The sequence below is a fragment of the Corvus cornix genome, chromosome 1 (assembly GCF_000738735.6).
Source record: "Corvus cornix cornix isolate S_Up_H32 chromosome 1, ASM73873v5, whole genome shotgun sequence".
NCBI classification, from domain to species: Eukaryota; Metazoa; Chordata; class Aves; order Passeriformes; family Corvidae; genus Corvus; species Corvus cornix.
In genome coordinates this window covers 94,861,852-94,886,036 of record NC_046332.1, presented here as the reverse complement: position 1 = coordinate 94,886,036, position 24,185 = coordinate 94,861,852, and the positions used below count along the sequence as shown (strand labels likewise).

Here is a 24,185-nt window from a genome sequence, read left to right as displayed (position 1 = left end):
CTTCTGCCTTCTGCTTTACACCTTCTCAGTCCCCGGATGTGTCAGGAGTCCCTTGTGGCCTTTCCTTATAAATCTGCAGCCTTGTAGAATGATCAGAACCAAGTGTCCTTGCTTGGATTTATTCATCCTTTTCTCTATGCAGTACTGTCATTTCAAAGTGGCTTTGGTGACTCTTCCAGTGTTTGGACAAGGTTGTAAGTCTGCCTTAGCAAGTAGTTCCCCTGACGGATGGGTGGTCACTTCAGAGCACTAATCCACTGCGTGTACTGCTGTAAAGTCCACCCAATAGCAACACAACTTTATCCCAGCACAGCATTGCTACTCACTGCTTGCTTTCTTAGTGTCCTGAAGGCTTGTATATGTATTGACTTTGACTCTCACGGCAATTTGTGGACAGAAAAGCAATAAAAATATATAATAGTTGCTGGCTGACCCAGGCAGGCTTGGCTGACTGGTCTGATACAAAATGGTTATTTATGTAGGCTGATCTGTACAGAGACGAGGCTTCACCTTTCTTCCATTGCTCCCTGTAAGGTGAGCAGCCCAAGTTGGTCAAAAGAGTCCTTCTCAGAGAGATGAAAGGAACAAGAGATTCCCAGCAGGGTTGTTACCACTAATCTTAGTCCTAGACAGCAGGAAGACTGTAGATAAAAGTGTCTGGTGCTGTAATATGAGCGCAGGTGCTGCAGTCACCCGGCTGTGATTTACCTTCCCGCTATGGGTGTCAGTGGGACCACTCTCTGTTAGGTCTGTGTGGTCGCAGTGTAAGTGGATACTGGGCCTTTTTTATTTGCGTGCCTTAAGGAGTTGTTGGTGGGATTCTCTCTGCTAGACCACTAATAGAAACATGGTTTACAAAGTTAACATACTGACTACAGGTGGTAATCAAGCAAGATATTTGGAGTCATTGAGACCTCAAGACTGCAGGGTACTGAAGTATGACTGCTGTACATTCTGCTGAAATATGACTGGTATATATTGTTCGTAAAAAAAGGGAGCAGCTGCCATTGTTTCTATGTTGGGTCTTCTGTGTCTTGATGCCATCTGGCTCAAGGGATGAGACCCAGATTTCAGGGTGGGGGGGATGGGAAGGAGGTGCCTTAATATGAACACTTTGGCCTTTAGAGACTTTTAACCAATAGAGATAGATTCCACTTTTCTAAAAGGCAAGTGAGGTTTTATATAGACTGATTGACAGAGCAGCTGTCTGCTGTGTGTGATATTCTAAGGATTTTTACTACAGTACTTGTATAGACGTCCTCTTCATAATGATTGAATGCTGCTTTGGATAGGGATTCCATCCAACACTAAAAAATAAAACGCAGTAGCATTCAGTCGTTTTCCAAAGCTGGGACAGGGGCTTAACACAAGCTTGTTTTTTTGGGATGTTTGTGTTTGGAGATTTTTTTGTCTGTTTTGGGTTTTTTGAGATGGGCGTATAGATAGATACTATTTTCTTAGGTTAAAGGAGGGCAGGAATTATGGAATGGTTGTCACAATGAGTGTATGCTTTTAGCATTTCATCAGCTTTTTGCTGTTCTTGGCAATAGTGTTTTGAAGCCCTTTTCCTCACCAACTCAGGATGTGGGTAGATATTTACTATCAAGGCTTTTATTACAGAAGTAGTCCTAGTTAACTTTATCCATCAAAATTCAAAGAAGATTTAAGGAATCTGAAAATATTTGAAGGTGAACAAAACCTGACTTCAAGACTAAGTTACTGTCTGCAAGTAAATTAATGTAAGACATTTGATAGTTTTTTCCTGAAGTTAGTTTCTCTGAAGCCCAAAAGCAATTGAAAAGAATTGGTAGATGTGTGTGTAAGGAAATGGCCTCTCTAAAAACAAACAAACAATCCCACACCTTCCTGTTCTACAGTGTCTTATTTCCCTAACTTAATCTCCAGAGGCCCATGGAATTCTCATTCTGCACAAACTAGGTTTAAGGCAAGGTCCCATTTAGGTTTAGCATAGTAAGACACAGAAAAGGGAAAGAACAGGGAGAAGCAAGGGTGAGAAAAAATCTTAACAGATGAATAACACCAAGCTCATAGCATTAATCTAAACAAGCTAAACAAATTGTCAATACACAAGTTGGAACATCTGTTTATTTTGAGTAAATGAGTTCTGTTAAAATTTAATGCAGAGAAAAATATACTTGTTATTTAACATTAGATATGTATAGATATTAGTAATTGTACTGCTATCAGATATGCAGCTGATATGAATTCTGTGGTTTGATGTGGGCTTTGTGGTTTTTGTCTTTGCTTTGCTGGTCATATGTGATGTGCTGGTCTGTCATTTTAGGTAGGTAGTGGTTCCTGTCTGCAGTTTCATATTCTCAGACCTGTGTGTTTCCCCTTGAGGTTTTACAACTTCTGTTCTTCAGACTGTCTTTGAGACTCATGTCCATGCCACTGTTATGCTTCAGTTAACAAAATGAATGGTTTGCAGCTGTTCTCCCATTTACAGAGATGATATTTTTTGTAGCTTCTCTTCCGTTGGTGAAAAGAAGGCAGCTGTTTGTGTTGTGGTGTGAAGAAAGTCTGAAACTCAAGGGGATTTTTGTTGATTTATTAGGTAGCTTCCAGCACAATACTTGCATTGTTTTGTCTGAAATCTGTTGAAGGTTGACATTTACAAAAAGCGTCAAAATCAAGTTACTTGGTTTGTCCGTAAGAAAACTCTGTAATCTTTCAAAGCTGTTCCCATTTTGCCTACAGTTCAAATGCACTTTAGGCAGAATTGCCATAAAATTGCTATACAGCCAAGTGTGATTTAAATTTCTCTCAAGAACTCTAGGCGTAGTAATTTTGGATTTTCAAAGTGGGAAAGCAAAGAGCAACTTAAACATGTAAATATGAAAAAAAATATGTATACTTCTATTCTTCTTGATTTCACACCTCAGTCATGTAGAGTAATCTGCTTACTGCAGCTGGCAGCTTTGTAATACGTAGTTACAAGTTATCATTCTAATTGCTTTATGCATTTATAGATTCTAATAGGTAATAACAAATAGAAAATTGAGTTTGTCAGCTTGCTGTGGAGACTGTGAAGGATGTTAATATTGCTTGACTAAAAAAGAAACTTTATATGATAGTCTTTCTTGTGTGGGAAAAACTTGTGTATGTTAAATACATACCATGTTTTCCTTGTTCTTGAGTGTCAAAGCAGGAATTTTTAATAACACAAATATTCTTCATGAGATTCTTCCACTTTCCAGTTAGATGGGAAGTAGTTTCTCGTAAAGAAGGTATTCTGGCTTTCTGAACACCAGCAAGAAATGTACTTTAGTCTTTCCCTAACCAGATAGTTTAGTCATGCTTTTCAGTGCTTTGAATTATTACTGGGTTTTTTTTTTTCCATAAGCCTACAGACAGCTTGTCTTTATTATTCTGGTGGGATTTGATTTTTTCCGTGGACGAATTTTGCAGTATTTCAAAGGGAATGCTAATCCATTTGATCATCAGCTGAATAATGAAGAAATTAATACTTCTGAAAACATAATGAATATAATCTATAGTACTTGTTGAGGAATAAGCTAGTTTGAGTACCATAAAATTTAAAAAATAGCCTGAAGTGAAGAAATGTTGTTTTCATCCTTGTTTTTGTGCTACCAGTGATTTCCAAAGCCACAAGCACTGCATTTGTGTGTGTATGCACACAGTTAAGTTCTCCGAGAAAGTAATTATAAAACATTAGGGAGATGTGAAAATATTTTAATTAAACTGTAATAGTGGTTGGATGTTATTAATATGATCAACACTCAAAACCTGGGGTTTTTTTAAAATTCTGTAGGGATTTTGAGGCAGAAACATAGTAAGAGGGTTGTTTGAGTCATGTTACAGAGGGCAAAGCAGGACTGAGATTAGTGAATGAGTTATTCCATTCCCTTAGAAGGTTTCCTGTGGTAACTTTTAAGAACATGACTGACACTCAAAGCTGTCGGCACCTGGGCTCAGCTGGCTGTACTGATGTACCCTGAGCCTCTTGCAGTACTTGGGGGATGTACTATACGAGAAAAGGAAGCACAGCAGAAAACAGTTCTTACTGTAACTGTACAACAAGAACTAGTCTGTCAGCTCATAACTTCATTAAGAACTTCATAAACAATATAAATGTAGAATTTTAATTACATCTTAATTTATTATTCATCGTGGGGAGGATTATGAAATGAAAACTTTATCTGTCCCACACAGAAAGGCAGCTGCACTTGGAGAGTTGTGAGTAGTCTGTCTGTTTCAAACACCTTATCTAGCAAAACATACTTGAATTCAAGAAGTACAACAAATAACTGAACTGGATAATGTATTAATGCGAAGACTCTTTAACACTTTAGACGGAAACTGGTAAATAAGGGTGTGCCTGTAACTACAGGACAAGGTCAAAAATAGTAGTCCTCTTTTGGAGAGTATATCCCTGGGTTTTAGAGGTAAAAGCAAATAATATTTTACTTTTAACACTGAAAATTTGTTTCATAAATTATATTTTTACTGCATTAATGTCACAATTTAATATTTTTCTATTCTATTGTTATATTTAAATTTTAATTCTGCATTCAATGTGTTACATACAAAAATGTTTTCTATTTTGCAATGGCAGCCTTATGTTATTCTTCAAGATAGTATTTGATTGGTGGTGTCTTACAGAAAGAACAATATAATCAATTATTTCTGAGGGGAATTGCTATAACATAATATGGCTTATAAGATTTTTAGAATTTCTTTTTCTAATACCTAAAAATTTTTTGTATTAAAATAGGTTTCCTCCATTTTTTGATGACAATCCATTTGGTATATATCAGAAGATTCTTGCTGGCAAAATAGATTTCCCGAGGCATTTGGATTTATATGTAAAGTAAGTCCATAACTCCCAACACTTTCTTTTCTATTCTAAACACCTCCTGAGCACTGTTCCTAAATAATCTTTTTAGAAGACCTGATTTCAGATTCTGATTTTCTGAAACATCATGTTGGAAAATGTTATATTACATTTACACTTGCAGTCCAAATAAACTTAGATATCTGGTAGACTTCAAGGTCGTGGTACAGTTTTAAGATAGTATCTGACTCTTTTCTGTGTATTATGGGATATTAAATGCTCTTCCACTTTGTACAAGCCTCATTGGCTTGTACTGTAAGAAGGTAAAGAGGAGAAATACGAAGGAGGTAATTTGAGTAAAAATTAGAAGAGCAGGAAGACAACATTAAGCTGTTTCTATCTATAGATACATACTACTTAAATCATTCTCAACATAATTACTTTAAAGAACTCTTGTACTTCAGAAGTTCTAGTGTAAAACCAACTTAAATTTATGATAGTGGGGGCCCAATTCAATATGCAGTATTACAAATACATATAATGTGTGTTTAATTCTCAGTATTTTGCAATTGTTAAAAGTACATTGCAGACGAAATGTTTTTTTCTATTTAAAAAATCCATAACTGAAATAATTTTTAGTAAACATTAAAACAGAAGAAATGCAATTATAAACATGAAGTTTCTCTTAAGAACCAGAGATAATTGAGTGAATGAATGAGGGATTGAAGACAGGAACTTATTTTACATGTTAATCGTTCATGATGTTTTGTTAGGCACTTGCTTACTGTCACAAATGGGTAAACAGATAAAAGCAAAACTAATCGTTTGAGAAGGGCTTTTTTTTTTTTTTTTTTTTTTTTTTTTAAAGCCTCCACTGAATCATTGGGTGCAATGAATGAAGCATGTCTGCCTCCCCTTAGGCTGACCAGTGTCTCATATTTTGTCTCTTTGTAACAGTTTTCTCTTAGTAGCTCTACGCTGTTTCCAGTTTAGTGTAGTCTCATTGTCTGGTCTTCCTAACCCAATTGGTATTGGAAGGAAAACTGGTTATCTCTTGTAGTATTCTGTGCACTGAAGTATAATATTGTGACCAGAAGCTGGAACACCTCAAATTAGGTTATCATCAGTAACAACCCATCTAATATAGTGAAAGAAGTTACAGAGACTGGTAAGGTCACCCCTGAGCCTCCTTTTCTCCGGGCTAAACAAGCCCAGCTCTCTCAGCCACTCCTCACAGGGCTTATCCTCCAGACCCTTCACCATTCCCCTTCTCTGGACACACTCCAGCATCTCAATGTCTTTCTGGAAGTGAGTGGCCCAGAACTGTACACGAGAACGCTAGGCGTGGCCTCACCAGTGACAAGTATGCGGGGACAATCACTGTCCTGTCCTTCTGGCCACACTGTTTCTGTGGCTTCACTTGCTTTCTGCAGTGAGTTGTGAGCACAATGTCTTGGCCCTCAACCCTTCTTCCTTCTTTTAAACCACAATATGCAAAACTGGGTAATCTTTGAACATATCTGCATCATTAACTTAAAGCAAGTGCCAGGATTATTTTGTCCAGTGAAGGCAGTCTTCTTCTTACCTTACGTTTTTAGCCTCTTTGTTTTCTCTCTCTTCTCCCAATAAGTCTGTATTTCAGCCGGAAAGAAGACTATCTTGGGTCCTGTCACACCTAGACAGTTTCTGAAGTATTAGTGCTATACAGTATTTTAACTCTTTGTTCTGAGGCAGCAAAATTATTTCCCTTTCTGAACTCTTCTCTCCCTAGGTATATGTACTGCTTGAGCTTACGGGCATTGACATTATTTTACTCACCTACCCCCTATCCACCCGCACTTTTTACTTTCTGAATTTGTACCACTTCTGCTTTCCCACCTGCTTCATGGATGTAAATCTTTCTTATTGCTTTTATAAATTTGTCTTTGAAAAGCCAGTTTTGGAAAACTCCAAATGAAATGTCACTGGAACAGCATTTTAGTGATTATTTGTCTGGAGAGACCTTCATGTAGAATTTGATTCTCCAAATACATACAGCAACATATCTATTGAATTAATTTTAACAAGATAATTTTTAAATTATTTTTTTGTACCAGTGTAGTAAAGAAGTACTAAACCATCTATTATTTGTTTCAATTCAATGGATATTTCTTCTGTCCAACGCAGCAAGAATCATCTTTAAGCTCATCCCTTAACTGTGCTTTGATGAATTTTTGAAGGAAGCCAAGAATGATCCATGAAATGTTGTCTGGTTTTATAGGAATAGGAAAGTATCTTTGGCCATAAACTCTGTGAATGTCTTTTTTGGGTTTCTGGATTTCTTTTCAGTCCTGCTTCTGTTTTAAAGTGTGCTTAAAGTCGTCCTTGTAGCCCCTTCCATAAGGAATGGTCTTTTTTGTGAAGTAGAAAGGGATATTTCTGTGAAGGTGACTGTAAAAGGAGTTGATCACATTTAATTAGATTTAATCTGATTCAAATATTGATTGTCTGGAATAATCATGAGAGTTTTAAAAATTGCTTTCTACGTGGACTTTTTTATTCATGTACCTGGTAATTGAATATTCTTCCAGTTGAATTTTAGAATTGTATTCCTGCGAAATGCAACAGCTTTTTAAACCGTCTAGCACATTCAGTTCATGTGTTCTTTCTGCATACATTTTTGTGATTTCAAGGTTAGGTGTGACACAATGCTGTTTGGGGGGGGATAGTAGATGTTACAGATAAGAATGGAAAGAGGCTGGTGTGTCATTGTTATGTTTGTGTTCTTTTATGTAAATAAAACGGTTGACTTTTTTTTTAACCTTTCATATTGTTTAAAATTGGAACTAGCCATATTCTGTAATCCCCAGCATTTCATGCAGTATGTCATCTCTCAAGACTATGTGAGATTGTAGAAATAAGGATGGTTGAACTTTCGTTCTTTCTTGTCATTGGTACTTTATGCAATTAGACCAGAATGCCATTTTTCTAAAATTAACTAACAAAATAATCTTTGAGATAAAACATAACTGCTTATGGAAATATGAAGCCGTATTTTTTTTTCAACTCATAAGTAATCAAGCTAATTCCATAAATTATGATACTTTTGGTTTGTTATAGTTGTTTGGGCCTTAATATTTGAAGAACTTTGCTATTAAAATGGAAGAGTTTTATGTCTGTTAGTCCTTTGAAATATTGATTTAGTGTAATGTAGATCTGTTGAATGAACCAGTATCTCGGTGAGGCTTTTTGTTTTCAATGAAATTATAGATGATACTAGTTTAAAGCAGATGACTAACTCTTCCATGGTTTCCCTGGATATTTAGCATAAAGATGAGGGTGCAGTTTTATCTGCGTTTTTAATATATATTAGTGTTGAGTTCTAACAAACAGATAGGAGATCCATTTTGAGATTTGGAATGCCCAGCAAAATACAAAAATACAAAGAAATAAATGGTGCTTGCTACTTGGCAAGGGGCAGGGGAGGAGAGAGAGTTTTTTTACTTTGTTTCTTGAAAGAGTTTAAAAGCAATTTGCAAGAATTCTGTTAGATTCTTTTTTATGGCTTACTCTTAAATATCCTAAAAGATGAGGAAATGAATGGGTCAAAGGGAAGTATGTTGTATTCTGTAACACTTGTATGACGGTCAAATATAAATTACTTCTGTTTAACAGAGAACATGTTTTCTTTACTTCAGAGACCTTATTAAGAAGCTGCTTGTGGTTGACAGAACAAGACGACTAGGAAATATGAAGGTCAGTGTAAAATCTTATGTGCAACACAGAACGAGGTTGAAAGAATTCTGTAGGAAATATGTAGACCAGCTCTTCATAAAGTTTTTGTTTTTATAAGCATGAAACAGATACATTTTCCCATACATTACTTTGGTTATGCAATCCTAAATGCAAAGTTTAACCTGTGTATTTCTGTTTTTCTGAAAATCATTCTCCTATTTGGATTAATGCTATCCTTCATGATGGTTTCCCTCAGTCCTCAGCACCACCCCCACCATCACTCCCTTCATTAATTTGAAAAGCGAGATTAGACCAGAAACTTGGTATTAAGTCCTGTAGTACAGGGTGCCAGCTCATTTGGTTCTTTTTTGTGGAGGTGTTAATCCCAGAAGGAGCACTAACCAAATTTGAAGTTTAAAAATTATTTTTAGGAGTATAAGGATTGTTGTAGTACCATGATACCTGTTCATTGTCTTGGTGGGGCTGATCAGAACAGTCAAATACTCTTCCACCAGGAAGAATTATTTACCCTAATCTGAACAGATTTACAAAGACAATAGATACTGAAATTAGCTTGTTTAACCTTTCATTTCTTTAGAGACATCTAAAATTTTTATTTCTCTGGGCAAGGAATGTTAGAGGTTTTCTTTTTGGCCCAAAGCACATGGTAAACATAGGTGAGGAAGGTAAAAGGTGCACAATCATCCAGGGTTTTCTTAAAATATTGATGAAAGTATAAATGCTTTAACCGGCTGTCCAGTGTTTTCTTTTGGAGCCTTTTATGGCACAAACTTAGACTGGTAAGAAAAAACAGGAAATAATGTTCTTCTTATGTTTTGAAATCCTAGTGTTTTTCAGGAGGATTTCTTAAGCTGAAAATTTATAAACTCAAAGTTCACTCAAAGTGAAAACTTGTATATTTTTGGACAGTTTTGAAGGAAAACAAGAACAGAAGCAAATCTTGACTTACTCAAACATGGGTTTTGGGAAATGTGTTTGGCTGGTTTTTGTGTTGTTTTGGGATTTTTTTAGTCTGTGGTTGCTTAGGTTTGTTTTGGGGTTTTCCCTACAATTGACTGAAATGCCTAAATCAAAACCAGTTCTAATTAAAAGCAGATTTTGGGGTGGGAGCAGTAGGTCAGACTTGTCTGATCCTTTTCCACGATCATAATTGGTTTAAAAAGATGTGAATCCCATTGGACATTTTCTGGTGAAGCATTGAGTCAGATCTGCTTTTGAGGGAAGTAGGTGATACTGTTCTCCTTGATGCCTCATTGGATATGAACATGGATAGTTCCACTCCACATAAACCTGAAAAAACCCAAATGTGTGTTACACTTCATTTTGTGGAGCTGTATGTGCCATAAGCTTGAGTGCTGTGCTGTGATCAGGCCTGAGACAGAGAGCCAGATGTTTTTCCCTGGTGCTTAATGCCTTGAGAATGAGTCTGTGCTTGAAAGAAGCTTAATCATGAAAAAAAGATACATTTTTGTTCCCTACATACCTAATCAAAACAGGCAACCCAGAGAGAGTAATCATTACAAGGCAAATACACCTTTAACTGTGTATCTAAAATGAAAACAAATGTTTTAATATATTTACTTTCATAACAGTACTGAGAACCTCTTGCTGTTAGCATTAAACGACTGTAATATTTGAAAAAACTATGTGCTCCCTAGACATTATTTTTATTTAAACACCATCAACTGCCAGTTATTTTTTCCTAGTGCAAGAATTAGAAAGTATATCTGAATAAAAGGCATTGTCTAAAATGTTGGAGAAAACAGAAGTAAATAGGACTGTAGTGAATGGTTTTGTGAGTACTTTAAAGCCTGTTCTTGATCTGCCTTGTGTCAGAAGAACGCTAAAAAAGCCCGAACAAACCCCAAATCAAAAATATTTGGATTTTATTGCTGGAACTCAGAAACTGCTAGGGAATTAACACTATGAATTTATCCTTTAGAATCTTTTAATGATTATCACCTGGAAAAAAGAAAAAAGGATAGACTGTTAGTCTGCTTTGATATCACAGTTCTTGTAATGAAATACATGGTTTGGCTTACATGTAGCTCACAAAATAGTTATTTTGATTTCTTTCCTTAAAGAATGGAGCAGATGATGTGAAGAGACATCGATGGTTCAGGTCTATAGACTGGGATGCTGTACCTCAAAGGAGACTAAAGGTACATTCTGCAAATACTGTATAGACATCACAAGGAGAAATCATTGTTCATTTAAGCTGATCTGTTGAAGGTGTGTTGGCTGTTGCATCTGTGTGTTTGTGTGTGTATGACCACATGCCTATACACACACTTAATAATTAAAGGCATATTTGCTTTTTGCAATGCAGAGTTAGTTGTATGAATGTCTGTTTGCATTTTTGTCTATATACGAAATGTCTAAAATAAATCCCTGCTTTAGTTTGCTGAAGCTGATTAGTTAATGCAAAATTTAGTTTACAGGTTTAGCGTTTTGTAAGTGATTACTTGTCGTAAGTGGATTTTTATTTGGGGAAGTGGAGGGGCTTGGTAGTTTGTTGGTTTGATTTTACTCTATTTTCTTTTTTTCCTTGTCCTTACATTTATGGAAGTATTTTACTGTGAGCTTTAAATTTTTGTGCCAAGTTCAATTCAGGTAAATGTTTTAATAAAATGTAATGCATATGGGAATAGGAGGAATAGGGAAGGTGAAAGAGAAGGATTTATGAATGTAATTCTAACATACTTTTTAACAGCACTGAATTCTAGTATTGCATGAAGACAGATGTTTGCAAAAGCTATCAACACTGCAAAATGCTTTTTAAAGTCCTTTGGAAGTAAAACTGCCTTCTTTCTTTCCTTCCTCAGAGTTCTAACTTGTACAGTTCCTTACAGCAGTGATTTTCTGTAACAGAGATTGAGTTGCCATATGCAGTCAATCAAATACCAATTAAACATTCGTTTATCTTTTCTTTGCATTAGTTTCTTCCACTTAATTTCCAGGTATACCTTGAATTCTTGCAAAAAAAAAAAGATTAGATTAAAATGTTCTTGACATATTCTTGTAAACAACATGTAATACAAAGCTGTAGTGACTTTTCTCTTTAAGAAAAAGAAGTTTACAGTGTTTCAAATGCGTGGGTTTGTTTTATTTTTAATCATTACTGCACCCAGCTGATGTTTTATGTATATGCATTGTAATGCAGTCACATCTGTTTATTGAAACCTGCAAAGAACATAAACTGGATAATAACCTGTTTTATAAGTATATAAATTCTGAAGTTTATGACAACCAAAGCAATAAAAATCAAATAGTATTAAAAAATTATCATTAGATGTACAATCAAAAGTCTTGGGTCCAAACATCCTTTGCATGGCATTTTTATTTTAAAAATAAATTTTAAAAGAGTTACTGTAGCATTCAGATTATTATGAATACAAAACTTGTTTCTTAATCTTTGTGATAGTTACATTAAGTTCTTAGAAGATGAGATGCTACTTAATGAAACCTTAGAGTAGGGATGTGAAGTGGATCAGAATTTTACTTGATTATTTCTAGAGGCAGCTATATTCTTCAGAATTTGTTTCACAATTTCATACTGTTGAAGAGATTAAAAATATGAAATAAATACACACGATGCTCCATTTTCCCCTGTAAAAAGCATTAATTTGTCTATTGTACAAATGATGCATTGTTTCATGGTCCTAATAAGGTCTTAAATATGAATATCATATAAATAATAGTAATGGTTGAAAGAGAGAAAATCATTTCATTAATCATCCTTTCTCTCTTTTCTTTTGTTTTCTCTTTCTGTGTGACACTTAACAAAACTGTTTTGGGGAGTGGAGCAGACAGTTCTTTGGGGAAGAGCAGATTCTGCACATTTTCTTCAGCATCTGGGCAGTTTTACTGTGACTGCCAGACACAAAATTAGGACTCTGCTTTTGGCTGAAGGGTAGAAGTACTATCTTACAGGGACCTACTGATGATGACATCATTTTGAGAAGCCCAAAAGATCAGATAAAATCTCATGAGCTAGTGTAAGCCAGACTTTTATCTTTTTGAGGAGATGCAGAATAACATTTATAGTTACAACTTTATAGTTCTGTCTGTGGTATTAACTTTAAGCCAGTTCAGTGATCGTTCATAAGGTTTTCTTATTCTAAAGTGTTCTGTTGGACTCAGCACGATAGGTAAGCTCTCAATTGCTGAGAAAAGGATAGAGAGATGAATGTCCCTTGAGAGAAGAAAGGGTTTTGCCCTTCATTAACCCCTGCAATTAGTGAAACGTTCATGAAAGCATCTTTACCTCACTGTCTGTGACCAGAAGTGCAGAGTAATCTCAATATTAGATTTAAGACGACTTGGAACTACAGGTACTGTGAAGCTGACGAGCAATACTAGAAATTGAAAGGATTCTCTGAGAAAACAAATAGAAAACAGATAATTCTCTTAGCACCTTCAAGTTTCATAAAACCAATCCATTTGAATTAAGCTTCTTTTATAGCCATCCTTGTGAAATGAGTTATGGTGAAGCAATTTCTTTACCTGCTTGAATTTATTGCTAGGTTAGGAAAAATCATAGTAGGTAGACAGAAGTAAGTAATTTCAACCTCTTTGAAAGCAATCAATCTGTTTGAAAGAAGGCAAAGAGGAGGCTTTTTTCCTTCAATATGGAAGCAATTTCCCATGCTGCTCTGGAGATTCTTAGTTGAAAAGAGCCTAATATGATTACACACCTTTTTGTTCATAGGCCGCAGAAGAGGAGAGGAATGAAGAAGAGTGGCATATTATGCTGTGGTAACATGTGCCTGGTTGTAATAACATGTTTAGTTGTAATTTTTTGCAGTAGTTACCTTCAGTCTGCAAAGCAACTAAAACTAGTGCTCAATAAAATAGGTATCTGCATTAAGTGTATTAGTTATCTAAGTGACTTTTAACCACAGTATTTAACTGTAAAGTTGACAAAGTGTGGGAATATGTATGTGTTGCTGCAAGCTTCTCTCTCTCATGCCATTCATTATTAGGGAAAAGGTGAACTGTAAATCTGTACTCCATTTGTTTAACAGATCTTTTACAGAATTTCTGCTTTATTATGGTGGAGAGGAGCTCATTGAGGAAACTACTAACATTTTTGTTGTGCTTGTTCTGACTAGCCTCCCATAGTGCCCAAAGTATCCAATGATGGAGATACTTCCAATTTTGAAGCTTATCCTGAAGATGACTGGAACAAGACACCTCCAGTACCTCCTAAAGATCTAGAAATTTTCAAGAACTTCTGAATGTAACATCTACACTGGACAAGGTATGTCCAAAGTCAAGAGTGCTCTTGAAAACATTGCAGATCTGTGAGTGCGAGCCACATGCAGAAATTACATTTTCTGATTCATAATGCATTACGGAGTGACAAAGATCACTAATCTCAGACGCTTTGGTTTTCTACAGTGATGAAGAGTTATATGCATACAGATAAATTTAAGTTCTTCTGTCCTTAAATCTTTTAAAATAGTGTGTTAAAAAGAAATACCTAGATTGATTTGACTGATAAAGAAATGTGATAGTTCTTAGTTGTAAGGTTTTTCAATGAAGAATGCAGACTTTAGAGAAATAAGATTGTCAGATTAATTCTGTACCCTGGATATTCTCTTTTATAACTGTGATAGGTTGATATTTGTTACTGAGTTCAAATACTCCACCTTGAGTTTTGTGTTATTTCTTTTGTCTTAGAAACTGGAAGGAAATTGAAGTGCTAAGAGCAAGTCTGAAGAATAATGGAGTTCAGATATAAATGAAGATTTTCTTTGTGACTAAGAATGATACTGCATTCAGATATGTGTATTAATATATAGTAAATGTCTAAAAAGATGGAGGCAGGCAGGAATAATTTTTGCTGTAAACATTGGACGTTAGTAAATTGTAATAATGATAGTCTGCTCTTAAGTAGACTAACTAAAAAGATATTTTTACGATTTTTTTTTAACTTATGGTTAAGTTTCCTGCTATTCCCAGACCCTTTTTGCATAGTTAACTCATAGACTTAATTTTATAAGTTTATACTAAACTTGTGTAATAAAAAGCACAAATTAGTATATATGTATATAATGAATACAGTACAACTAAAGCACAGGAATTGTGCAAAGATGTAAATTTTTGTACTTTGCAGAGTCTATGATTTTTATTTTTCAAATAATGTTTTTCAAGAAGTTCTTTAGGAATAAAAGTCTTAAAAAGGATAAATGAGTTTTTCATCATCTTATATACATTTTATAATTCTTTGTAAAAAATAAAAATAATTATGTTTTAAAAAAGATTTGTACCTAAAATTTCCAATGCCTCACACTTACAACCATAGTACTTGAAAGCAGAAAGACAAGGGCATGTTTTATTGTTAAGATGCATCTTAATGGCTAATTTATGAAGTTCTGTTACAACTGTGTCTCTTTGCAAACCAGAATTTTGAGTGGTTATACACTGTCTGAAATGAGATTCCTCACATGAAAACTGTTTGTAAACATGCAAGTCAGTGCATAATGATAAAAGAGCTTTAACTGACTCTGACAGTAGTTGTTCCCTTTCAAGCTTGTTGTCTTCTCCAAGTATAAAGCATGAGCTGTAACAGATCTTTTTCATTGGTGAAATAGTTGTTGAATGCTGGGCACTACAGAATATCAGAGGGAAGACTGAATATATAGTATAGCCTTATTTTTCTGCTCCCCCTTTTTTGAAGATGTCCTAGTACCTGCTGCCAGCAATTTTGTATGTACAGAGTTCAAACCTTAGATGCACAGAGTCTTTTTTTTAATCCTGTGCTAACATCTTTCTAGCAGCTTGAGCACACTGTGTTTTGGAAGTATTTGCAATATTGCTTCATTTTAAGTAGCACTGAATATCAGTATGTGCACATGTATGTATCTATGTATATGAATGCACAGAAACATGAAGGTAGATTGTATACTAGTCAGAATCTCTTTTTTCAGGTTTTTTTTTCATGTTACATATTGTGATACTTGTGTTAATATAAGGGAGTTGATTTTGAAGTGCTTCAGTTACAAAAAACAATTACAGTCTATAGGATGTTGTGGGTTTAGATAACTTCTAGTGAAATTACCATATTTATACCAAATTTTTTCTGAAATTACCATATTTATCATTTTATGGCAGATCTGTTATTGGGGTCTCCTTGTGGAAAAGTGACCTCCATTTTTTTTGTTTAAACAATACAGAAGTGCTGCTGTGAACCTGTAATTTCTAGGGTATTAGATTATTTCTTCATAAAGCCAAGTGTAGATTGTATAACTCTTTGCAAAAATGCACAATGTGTAACAAAATCAGGATATTTCAAAATGATAATTCTGGGATATCAGAAAACTGTCGTGATGCAATCAATGCAAGTTGATGGCCACAGCTGCCACTCAATAAATATTGTGTAGGAATGTATAATGAAATACAGGACAATGCGTAGGAAATTACAGTTTTGACCTAGTGTAAGTACCTTATTCTCTTACAAATATAGTGGGCCAGATTAATTTTTTTATCTGTGGAAGTTGTTATTCTAAATCAACTGGAAAAACTGAAACACATAAAATACAGCTTACTTTGTCTAAGGGGGAGCAAACAGTTCGGGAGTTTTCTTGATGTGCAAGCTTATGGTATTTTATGGACTCTGAATACTACAACATCAATTTCTTATTGAAAAATTTGCATACTGCAACAAGAAAGTGTGCTAAATATAGGATTTTTCTTCAAATTTCAAAGCTGCTCTGTGTCTTCAGATCTGAGGAAATGAAGTTGAATTTGAATAATTTGCCACAGTGGTGGTTAAAGTTTGGAATGCTTGAACAACAGGAGATAGTGGATTTTCTTTTTATGAATCTTAGCCATTGCTGGCAGTGGATGCACTGACACTCATTATGATAGAGACTAAGGAAGTGAATACAATATTAATAATAATGATAATCCATTGACTTTACATTGTTTCCGAGCCATGTGTACATACACCTAACTACTGACCTCGTCGGCATGCTTTCTAGTACAAAACTGCTTTCAATTTTTTTAAATTAAAATCCTGAACTGAAAAATAAAACCAAAACATTTTTGAATCATTATTTTAAGTGATCAGTTATTTTCTCTACAGTCCTGGACTTAATGAGGTGTTGTTACCTGGCCGTTTCATTTATTTGCACAAGTGAGTCTGCTTTATATTAAGTCTTTACTGGGACTTCATGGCCCACTAATGTAGTTCTGTCTGAGTGCTCATGCAGGTAAATACTGCACTAAGAACTCTGGATTTATGGATTTTTTTTTAAGAAGACTAGAACATTTTTTCAGTTCCTATTCAAGTAGGGTGTTCTCTGAAGTTCATTTCATTTTGATTCTTTCTGTTAATGTGTACTTCTGCATATAGACTGTTGCATAAGGACTGTTGTCTTGCGAGAGAGCCCACAGGCCTTTGGTATTCTACATCAGTGAACAAGAATATTAAGCATTAAAAAAACAACCTTTATTTTTGAGTTTTATATATATATATTTTTAATTGCCCAATCTGAGGTTTGAAGCGATAAACATGAATTGTAAACTCAATTGCCTTGTAACCAAATGATATAAATGCTTCATGATTTCAATGAAGAACATGCTGTAGATTTTCCTGTAAATTAGCTTGATCAATGAATATGTGTGCTACTGAGCTTTAACTAATGTGATCTTCCACTGTAGAAAGTCATTGTTATGGATCAAATATAGGTACTAAACTATGTTTAAATGGATGAACAGGGATTTTACAGTTTTGAAAGCAATGAAGATACGGCTGTTCCTCAGCCCATCTGCTTGCCATTCAGAAGAGTTGTGATGCAGTGCTTCCTATGCTATAGAATTATTTTTCAGCTTTCAATGACTGTAGCATGAATCCTTTTTGTACTGTACTGTGTACAGACTTCCCATGTTTTGCACTTTTCTATGGCAAACCTTGACTGCTTTATAAATACTCTGTTGTGTAGTAAGTAGTGATAGTGGTAGCAGGCATTTGTGTGCTGCATAATCCGTTTGGACTGCTCAACTTGCAAGGTTAACTTGGGCTAATGTTGTGTGTTGGCTGGTTGCTTGTTGTAGCTCACATGTGTAAGTACTGTTCAAAGTTACAAAGTCAGCCCTCATTGCACAATGAAAATCACTGTGATCTGTACATAAACCCTAGTAAAACTTTATTGCTGTTTAATTTAATGTAATACCTGTCAAATCTGGATTCATTTAATAAATCTTTATATCTTTTCAAATGTTTAAACCTAGTTTGCTTCCATTTATGTTGGGAGGAGATTTGGATTCTTCAAGTAAGAAAATGATGAAGGGAAGATGAGAGGACTAGAAAAACAACTGTTCCTTCTTTTCATGTGTTAAATCTTTTCAGAACAAAACACAAGTGTTTGAACAGATCTCAGATGGTTTGGAAGAAGCACAAAAAGTACATTTTCAAAACCATTTCAGGTAGTGCACCACTAATGAAGTGTTAACTCAGACTTCTCATTAAACTTCGATTATATGACCCTAATTGCTTTGGCATTTTCACAGCTTAATGGCCTGAAAACTGTCCAGAACACTCATTTCAATCTGTTTCTTTAAGCATCAGAAAATAGTCTTAAAATGTCACAAAAAAGATTCTTACATTGTCAAGCACACGTAACTTACCCTTTATTTATTTCATCTTCCATCAAGAACTTGAAAAGTCCCATTTTTAACAAAATATGTTTATCTGTTTGTGTTAAATTCCTTCTCTTGAGTCAAATGTATTTTATTTCTTACCCACTGGATATGGTAATCTGGCAGATACAATTGCATAGTCATAGATCTGACTGGTTAAAGTTTGGACTAGTTAAGGGTTCATTTTTTTAAGACAGAATATTTTTTTTTCCTGCCTGGCTTCATTCTAAATTCTGTGCATTGATGTTTTGCTGTTGTAAACCACTATGTTGTGTGCTTCGAGAGACTGCTAATGGAAAATGAAGGAACAGTGCAATGAGTCCTGGCATGCTTTTGACATGTCTTTGATATGTATCAAAAGAACTTCTCAGTTAAAACACAGGAAGTTTTTGAATGGTAACAGTAAAGCATTTTGTTTGGCATCTTGTTCATACCCCAGCCATGGGGTGGAGTTTTTGTTCATTTGTTCTGAGTGCTGTATCTTTTTTGAATGCCCATGTAACTCCCTATCTTACCTAATAGAGGCCATTTAAAATACGCTATTTCACTCATTCAGGGTAGGTAGGTAGGTTTTTTTGGTCCACACTCACTACTCCCAAATCTCTCACTTCATGCTTCATTGGGCCTTTTTAGGGCAAAACAGTCTTAAAACAGCATTTGACAAGAGCCCACTGTTCTGTGACCCACTGTTAACCAGTAAAGGTGTAATATAAGGAATGGTCGAAAGCAGCTGGCCCTGTTACATCTGGATACTGCCCAGTACTTTGTGAATTCTTATATAACTCACAAATTGAGCCCTTCCTTGTGCAAACTCCTGCTAGCTGCTTCAATCTCAGCTTCAGAATTCAGGCAGCTTTTCACAGGGACGGTAAAAGGCTCTCCTACTGTTGCCTGTAGAAGTCTCTACCTTCTGTTCTGTCTTCCTTGCCCCCTTTTCATCTACCCTTCAAAAAATCACCACATGAATGTGTGTCAAGCTTTGTATTTAGCCTTGAAACCAGAAATACTGTAAAATTTTAGCAAGCTGAATGGTATGAATTTCTTTCTATGCATCAACTACTTTTTTAGTTTTGTGCAATCGTATTTCAAACAATTATTCTGTGAAAAGTGCAGCAGTCAGTGGGGCTATTATACCAACTTTGACTTAAGGTAGATTTCAATGCCAATGAGTTGCTGGGGCAGTCGAGAGTCTTAACACCTTTTACTACATCTGTAATTCAGGCCACTGAAGTCTCTGAGGCGCATCCCAAAACTGGTATGCGACCCGAAACAACAAACACGCGGGCCTGTCTTACTTCTAGTATGCAGAACTCTAAGGTGCCATGCAGGTGCTGTCTCTACTGTACTGGTTTTTACATAATCAGAGTACAGATAAATACCTTCTAAATGTCTGTGTCAGCTTAAACAACTAACCAACTTCAGGTTTGGGGTTTTTTTTTTAGTCATTTGTTGGTTTTTTGTTTTTTAATTCTTCTCTCCAGCATATTGTCCTTATTCTGGACTATTGTAATACAGAAGATGAATGAGAGAAAAGTATTTTGGGAAAACAAATAAGCTTGAATTGGACTGCAATCCAAGAAGTAACTTGATATGCCTGACCAGTACCTACTTGCAAATGCACTTATTCTATCATTAAACATTGTAGAAAAAATGGTGCCTGTTTAGGTTTATGCTGGCTTTTAAGCTAAATTTCCTGTTTTTCTCAATATTGTATACAAAAATGTCATTTTAGGAGTCAGTTTATTTGAACTTCAGTCAATAGTTGTTTTAGGTTAGAGAATCCTTGATAGTGAAATCCTTCAGTTGGAGAAGGACAGTGCTTTACAATCATCATGCTCTTAATTTTCTGCCCAAGTGTAAGCCATGTAGAGGAGGTGGTTGTCCTTTCAGTGCCAATACTGTTGCAATTCACATGACGAAAACAGCAGCTTGCTTGATCCTGCAGAGCCTAAACTTAAACCTTGAAGGACCAAGTCTCTTCTTTGAGCAGGTTTCTGAGAGTATAACTGAGCAGCTTAGCAAATACTAAAACTTAGCTGTAGAAAAACTCTTGAGCTTTACAATGGCAACTCTTCAAAAGTTAAGCATTAGAGAGCTCAGTTTTTGATTTGGAATACAAAAGTAAAAGATTCTATGCTGTTTTGTGCTTCTGAAGTTTAGTGAACAAATGCAAAAAACACAGAGTGATTCAAATTGTGTGTATAATATCTAGGAGCTTCTTTGGCCTGCTTCTATTTTCTCAGTTAAAAAGACACTGTAATTGAATTTAGGACCCTATTCTAATCAAAGTGCTTGTGAAGCACCATTTAAGTGAAGCAGTGCTGCTAGGTTGTATTAATATAGTAAGTAAAATATTCACAATTGGCATGTCTTCTGTTTGTACTGATAACCAGTTTCCTTTGTGTTAAGCTTTTGACAGGGTACCCTTCCTTCCCGGACCAGGGTAAAAGAGCAGAGGAGGCTGCTGTTCTGCTAAATTCTTTATTTCATAGTCTCACAGCTTTCTTGAAGGCAGAGTTTGAAGGAAGTTACATGATAAAGCCAAGCAGCAACAGCAGGCAAAACCAGCTTCTTCTATATGTTCTATATGCTCCATCTATTTTTTCTTACAGAAGTGTGGATTATATTTGCTAACTGACCAATAAGATTAACACACGATTCTAGCTTTTCTTTTCTTAACCTATCCTGGTCTAATTCTAACAGTCGTAAGTCTTACACAAGTGTTACATAGGTATTACACAGATTTGCATGTACAGTTTCTATCAGCTCTTGTTTATGTGAACACTCTATCTAAAAAATATGAACAGTGTAATTCTATCTATATTTTGTCTAAAGTAAAGAATTCTTTGAAAAGGTAACACTGCTGCAGCAAGAACTGTGTTTAAGGTCTCTGCTACAGCTTTTTAATGTTTAAGGCACTTGGCATATATTTCTACTGAAGTTAAAAATCTATATTTCTATTTCACTTTGGTGTGGCTTCATGTATCTCAGCTTGTCCAAAGGTTTTAATTCAATCCCTGTGCTTTGGCTTCCCTCTGGGCCTGAGTCCAGAGGAGCTTTCACTCCAACATCTTTGATGCATGTTAACTAGGTGGCTTAACATTCTGTTCTTAGTTTTTCATCAAGCTTTTACCCATTCTACTAGCAGGTTTTGCAAAAAGTAAGCACAGAGACGTAAACAGAAGTAGGTAAAATATATTTTTTCATGTTAATAAAGCTGAGCTGTGAGTTGATATGTAAACAAAGAACAGCAATTTTATGTAAATGCATTATCCAGGAACAGCAATCTCTTCATATTAATAAATTCCTGCTTTGAATCTATTCAGATTTAGGTTTTTTAGATTTATTTTTCTTACTGGCCTGTGACTTAAAGCAGCACTGCAGTCCTGTGCTGTGACACTTGTTCCTCCTGCCACTCTGCCATCATCCATGTAGCAGCTGTAAGTGAGCCTGCTGACCCAGCTGATCTATCAGAAATGTTTCCCTGCTGGGACCTGAAGTTTGGATCAAAAGCACTACTTCCACTTAGTTTATCTGAAAAGGAGTTTTCAATAGCTAATTGTGGCTAAAGTCTTTCTGTTCTCTGCAGGTAGTTGCCACCAGGGAGTGAGACTATTGCAATGTGCTGTAAAATAAAAAAAAATTCTAACAGTGCATTTTGAACCTGTTCTCAAATGTTTTCATAAAGCTCCTGTGACTCATGTAATCCCCAGCAAAATCTTGGTGATGCAAAAAGGAAAGTGTGGTGGTGGATCACTTAAGCAGGTGTTGTTAGGGACTGAATCCATTCTTTAATATCACCATCTGACTACTGAAGAAAGGGAGATTTATAGTAATAGTAAAAATTATAGTAATATTTATTTTTAAATAGATTTTCTAGGCAGTCTATCAGAACATGAGTGACCATTCCCCTTGAGTCACGTTTTCTTGCTGACCCTTGGTTTTGAGATAATGAATTTTTGGATTTTGAAAACATCTGAAGTCTGTTTCAGAGACTAGATTCTGCCAGTAATTTTCTATTTTATTTTTTTTTCTATGTGGCTGGTGATTATTTACATGCAAAATATGGCAGATTTGAAATTATTATGTTAATTTGTTTAAAATTTTAATTAATATGCTGAACTGGCAACCAAATAAGAAAAGTCTATGCATTCAGTTTAAGAATACGATACTTAACCATATCAAAGCTTTGGATGCAAAATATTTTAAGGTTGGAAACAGAGTAATATTGTCTGAATAAACAAGTATCATGAAAGTGAGTTGATTTCAATTCTTCCGCTGGGGATTAACACTGGGAGCTATTGAATGAGGAATAAAAAGAGGAAGTTTTCTTCAATTCCACTCTTCCAACCACGTGTCAATAATTACAAAGTAGTAAAAGTGTAGCTATGGCAGTAGCCAATATCCAAGAGTGAAGCTAGGATATGTACAGGGCATTTCTCAAAACGGCAGCCTAGGTTGTGGTGATGCCTTGCAGCTTGTCCTCTGTTCTGTATCAGCTTTTACTGGGGTGCATTCATGAGTCACCTCCTGAGAACAGATTGTTGGTTGTTGTCACTCTAAATGCCTTTTGTATCACTTTGAAGTGTAAGTCTTTGATAGCAAAGTATAAAATCTCACTTCCTACCCCCAAGAGCAAGGTTCACCTCAATGGAAAAGGAGCAGCCAAGTTAATAGCATTAACCCTATCTTTTCTTTTTTTGTTACAGCATCTCCATGAAATATTAAATGGTTTGAAGTTTGACGTGTGGTATCACATTTCTTCATCAAAGGAGGGTTTGCAGCTTTAAAAGATGGTGCTTTTTACTGATGCCTTTTCCTGGTCTTAAAATCAAGAGGCATACACAGTTAGAAGGGGAAAAGGGATTTTAGCTTGGTATTTATTTTTAAGGATCCTTAGGTGTACACATCCAGGTCATATGCATCGAGATGCACCCCACCGAGTCTTTCCCTGTGTCTCTGTGTCTCTCCTCCTCCTCCCCCCAACATTGGGTATAACATTATAGGCTTTACTAATTAGCATATCTATCAAAGATTCCCCTATGAGAGGCTCAAGTGAGCCCCCCTCCCCAAGGAACCTTCTCCTGGATGGTTCTATCTTGGTTTACAGAATGTGTTCTGGAGAGGACCTTGGGGTCTGGGGCACACTGATCCCTACCTATGAAGCTTCTAAAATGTTTAGTCTCTTAGCTTAACAAGTCCAAGAATGTAGGCAAAAGCACTAGGAATACAGAAGCTGTAAAAATGTATAACGGGTATAACAGGGGTAAAAAAGAAAAGGCAAAAATCTTCATGGCATCATTACCAATTTTGTTCTATTTATGTGACACATGGAAATTGCCAATATAAGACAGTTCTCAGCTTCTGAGTTTTCTGCAAAGTAAAAATCTTTTTGTAGGTCATGTTTACTAAAGGATGGGATTCATGGAGTGAAATAGCCTTCATTAACATAACTTACCAGTCTAGGAAACAAATTGCCATTGGGCTTGTGGTGACAGACAAGATTTGCTGAAGACGTTTTTTATATTTCCAAGTATAAAATAAGATTCAATGATCAAACAGTGATTATTTTTGTTATTGCAATTAAAAATTAAATTGACTTTCTTATCATGCCGGTGCCAAAGTAATGAACAGTACTGAAACTTACTTAGTTTGTTGTGGTCTGTGTGTTGGATTCTTTTCTGTTTTCAAACCATCAAAAATAATAGCAATTAATACAATAAAACATGCAAATGAGGAGTCATTTACCTTGTAATGTCTTTAAGCTTCTAGTGTATTCTGTACATGGAGTGGAGATGTCATGCTACTTGAAATAATTCATTCCATAAGTTTTGCCGCTCTCTAAATCTCTTTTGTTGATCTGAGATTGGCATAACTTCAAGCAACTAAAAGAAGAAAAGCTGCAAGAAGAATATAAAAACAGTCAATGAGTTTTAGAACATATGTTGTCCAAAAGTGTGAGGGTTTTGTTGGTTTTTATTGG

General features: G+C 35.5%; 1 protein-coding gene across 2 annotated transcripts in view; it reads left to right on the top strand.

Annotated features, from left to right (window-relative positions):
* The window catches only part of PRKX (protein kinase X-linked), a 60,777-nt gene extending 37,707 nt beyond the window's left edge, over window positions 1-23,070 (top strand). Inside the window, exons 5-9 of one of the 2 annotated variants that reach the window (XM_039550128.1) lie at window positions 4,760-4,855; window positions 8,497-8,554; window positions 10,639-10,716; window positions 13,669-13,817; window positions 22,912-23,070. In XM_039550128.1, coding sequence (XP_039406062.1) covers window positions 4,760-4,855; window positions 8,497-8,554; window positions 10,639-10,716; window positions 13,669-13,794 — 358 coding nt within the window. In that variant the 3' untranslated portion in view covers window positions 13,795-13,817; window positions 22,912-23,070. Of the gene's footprint in view, window positions 1-4,759; window positions 4,856-8,496; window positions 8,555-10,638; window positions 10,717-13,668; window positions 13,818-14,239; window positions 17,790-22,911 lie in introns of those variants that run through there. The other variant, XM_039550124.1, reaches the window with a different exon arrangement.
* Window positions 23,071-24,185: the final 1,115 nt, after the last annotated feature.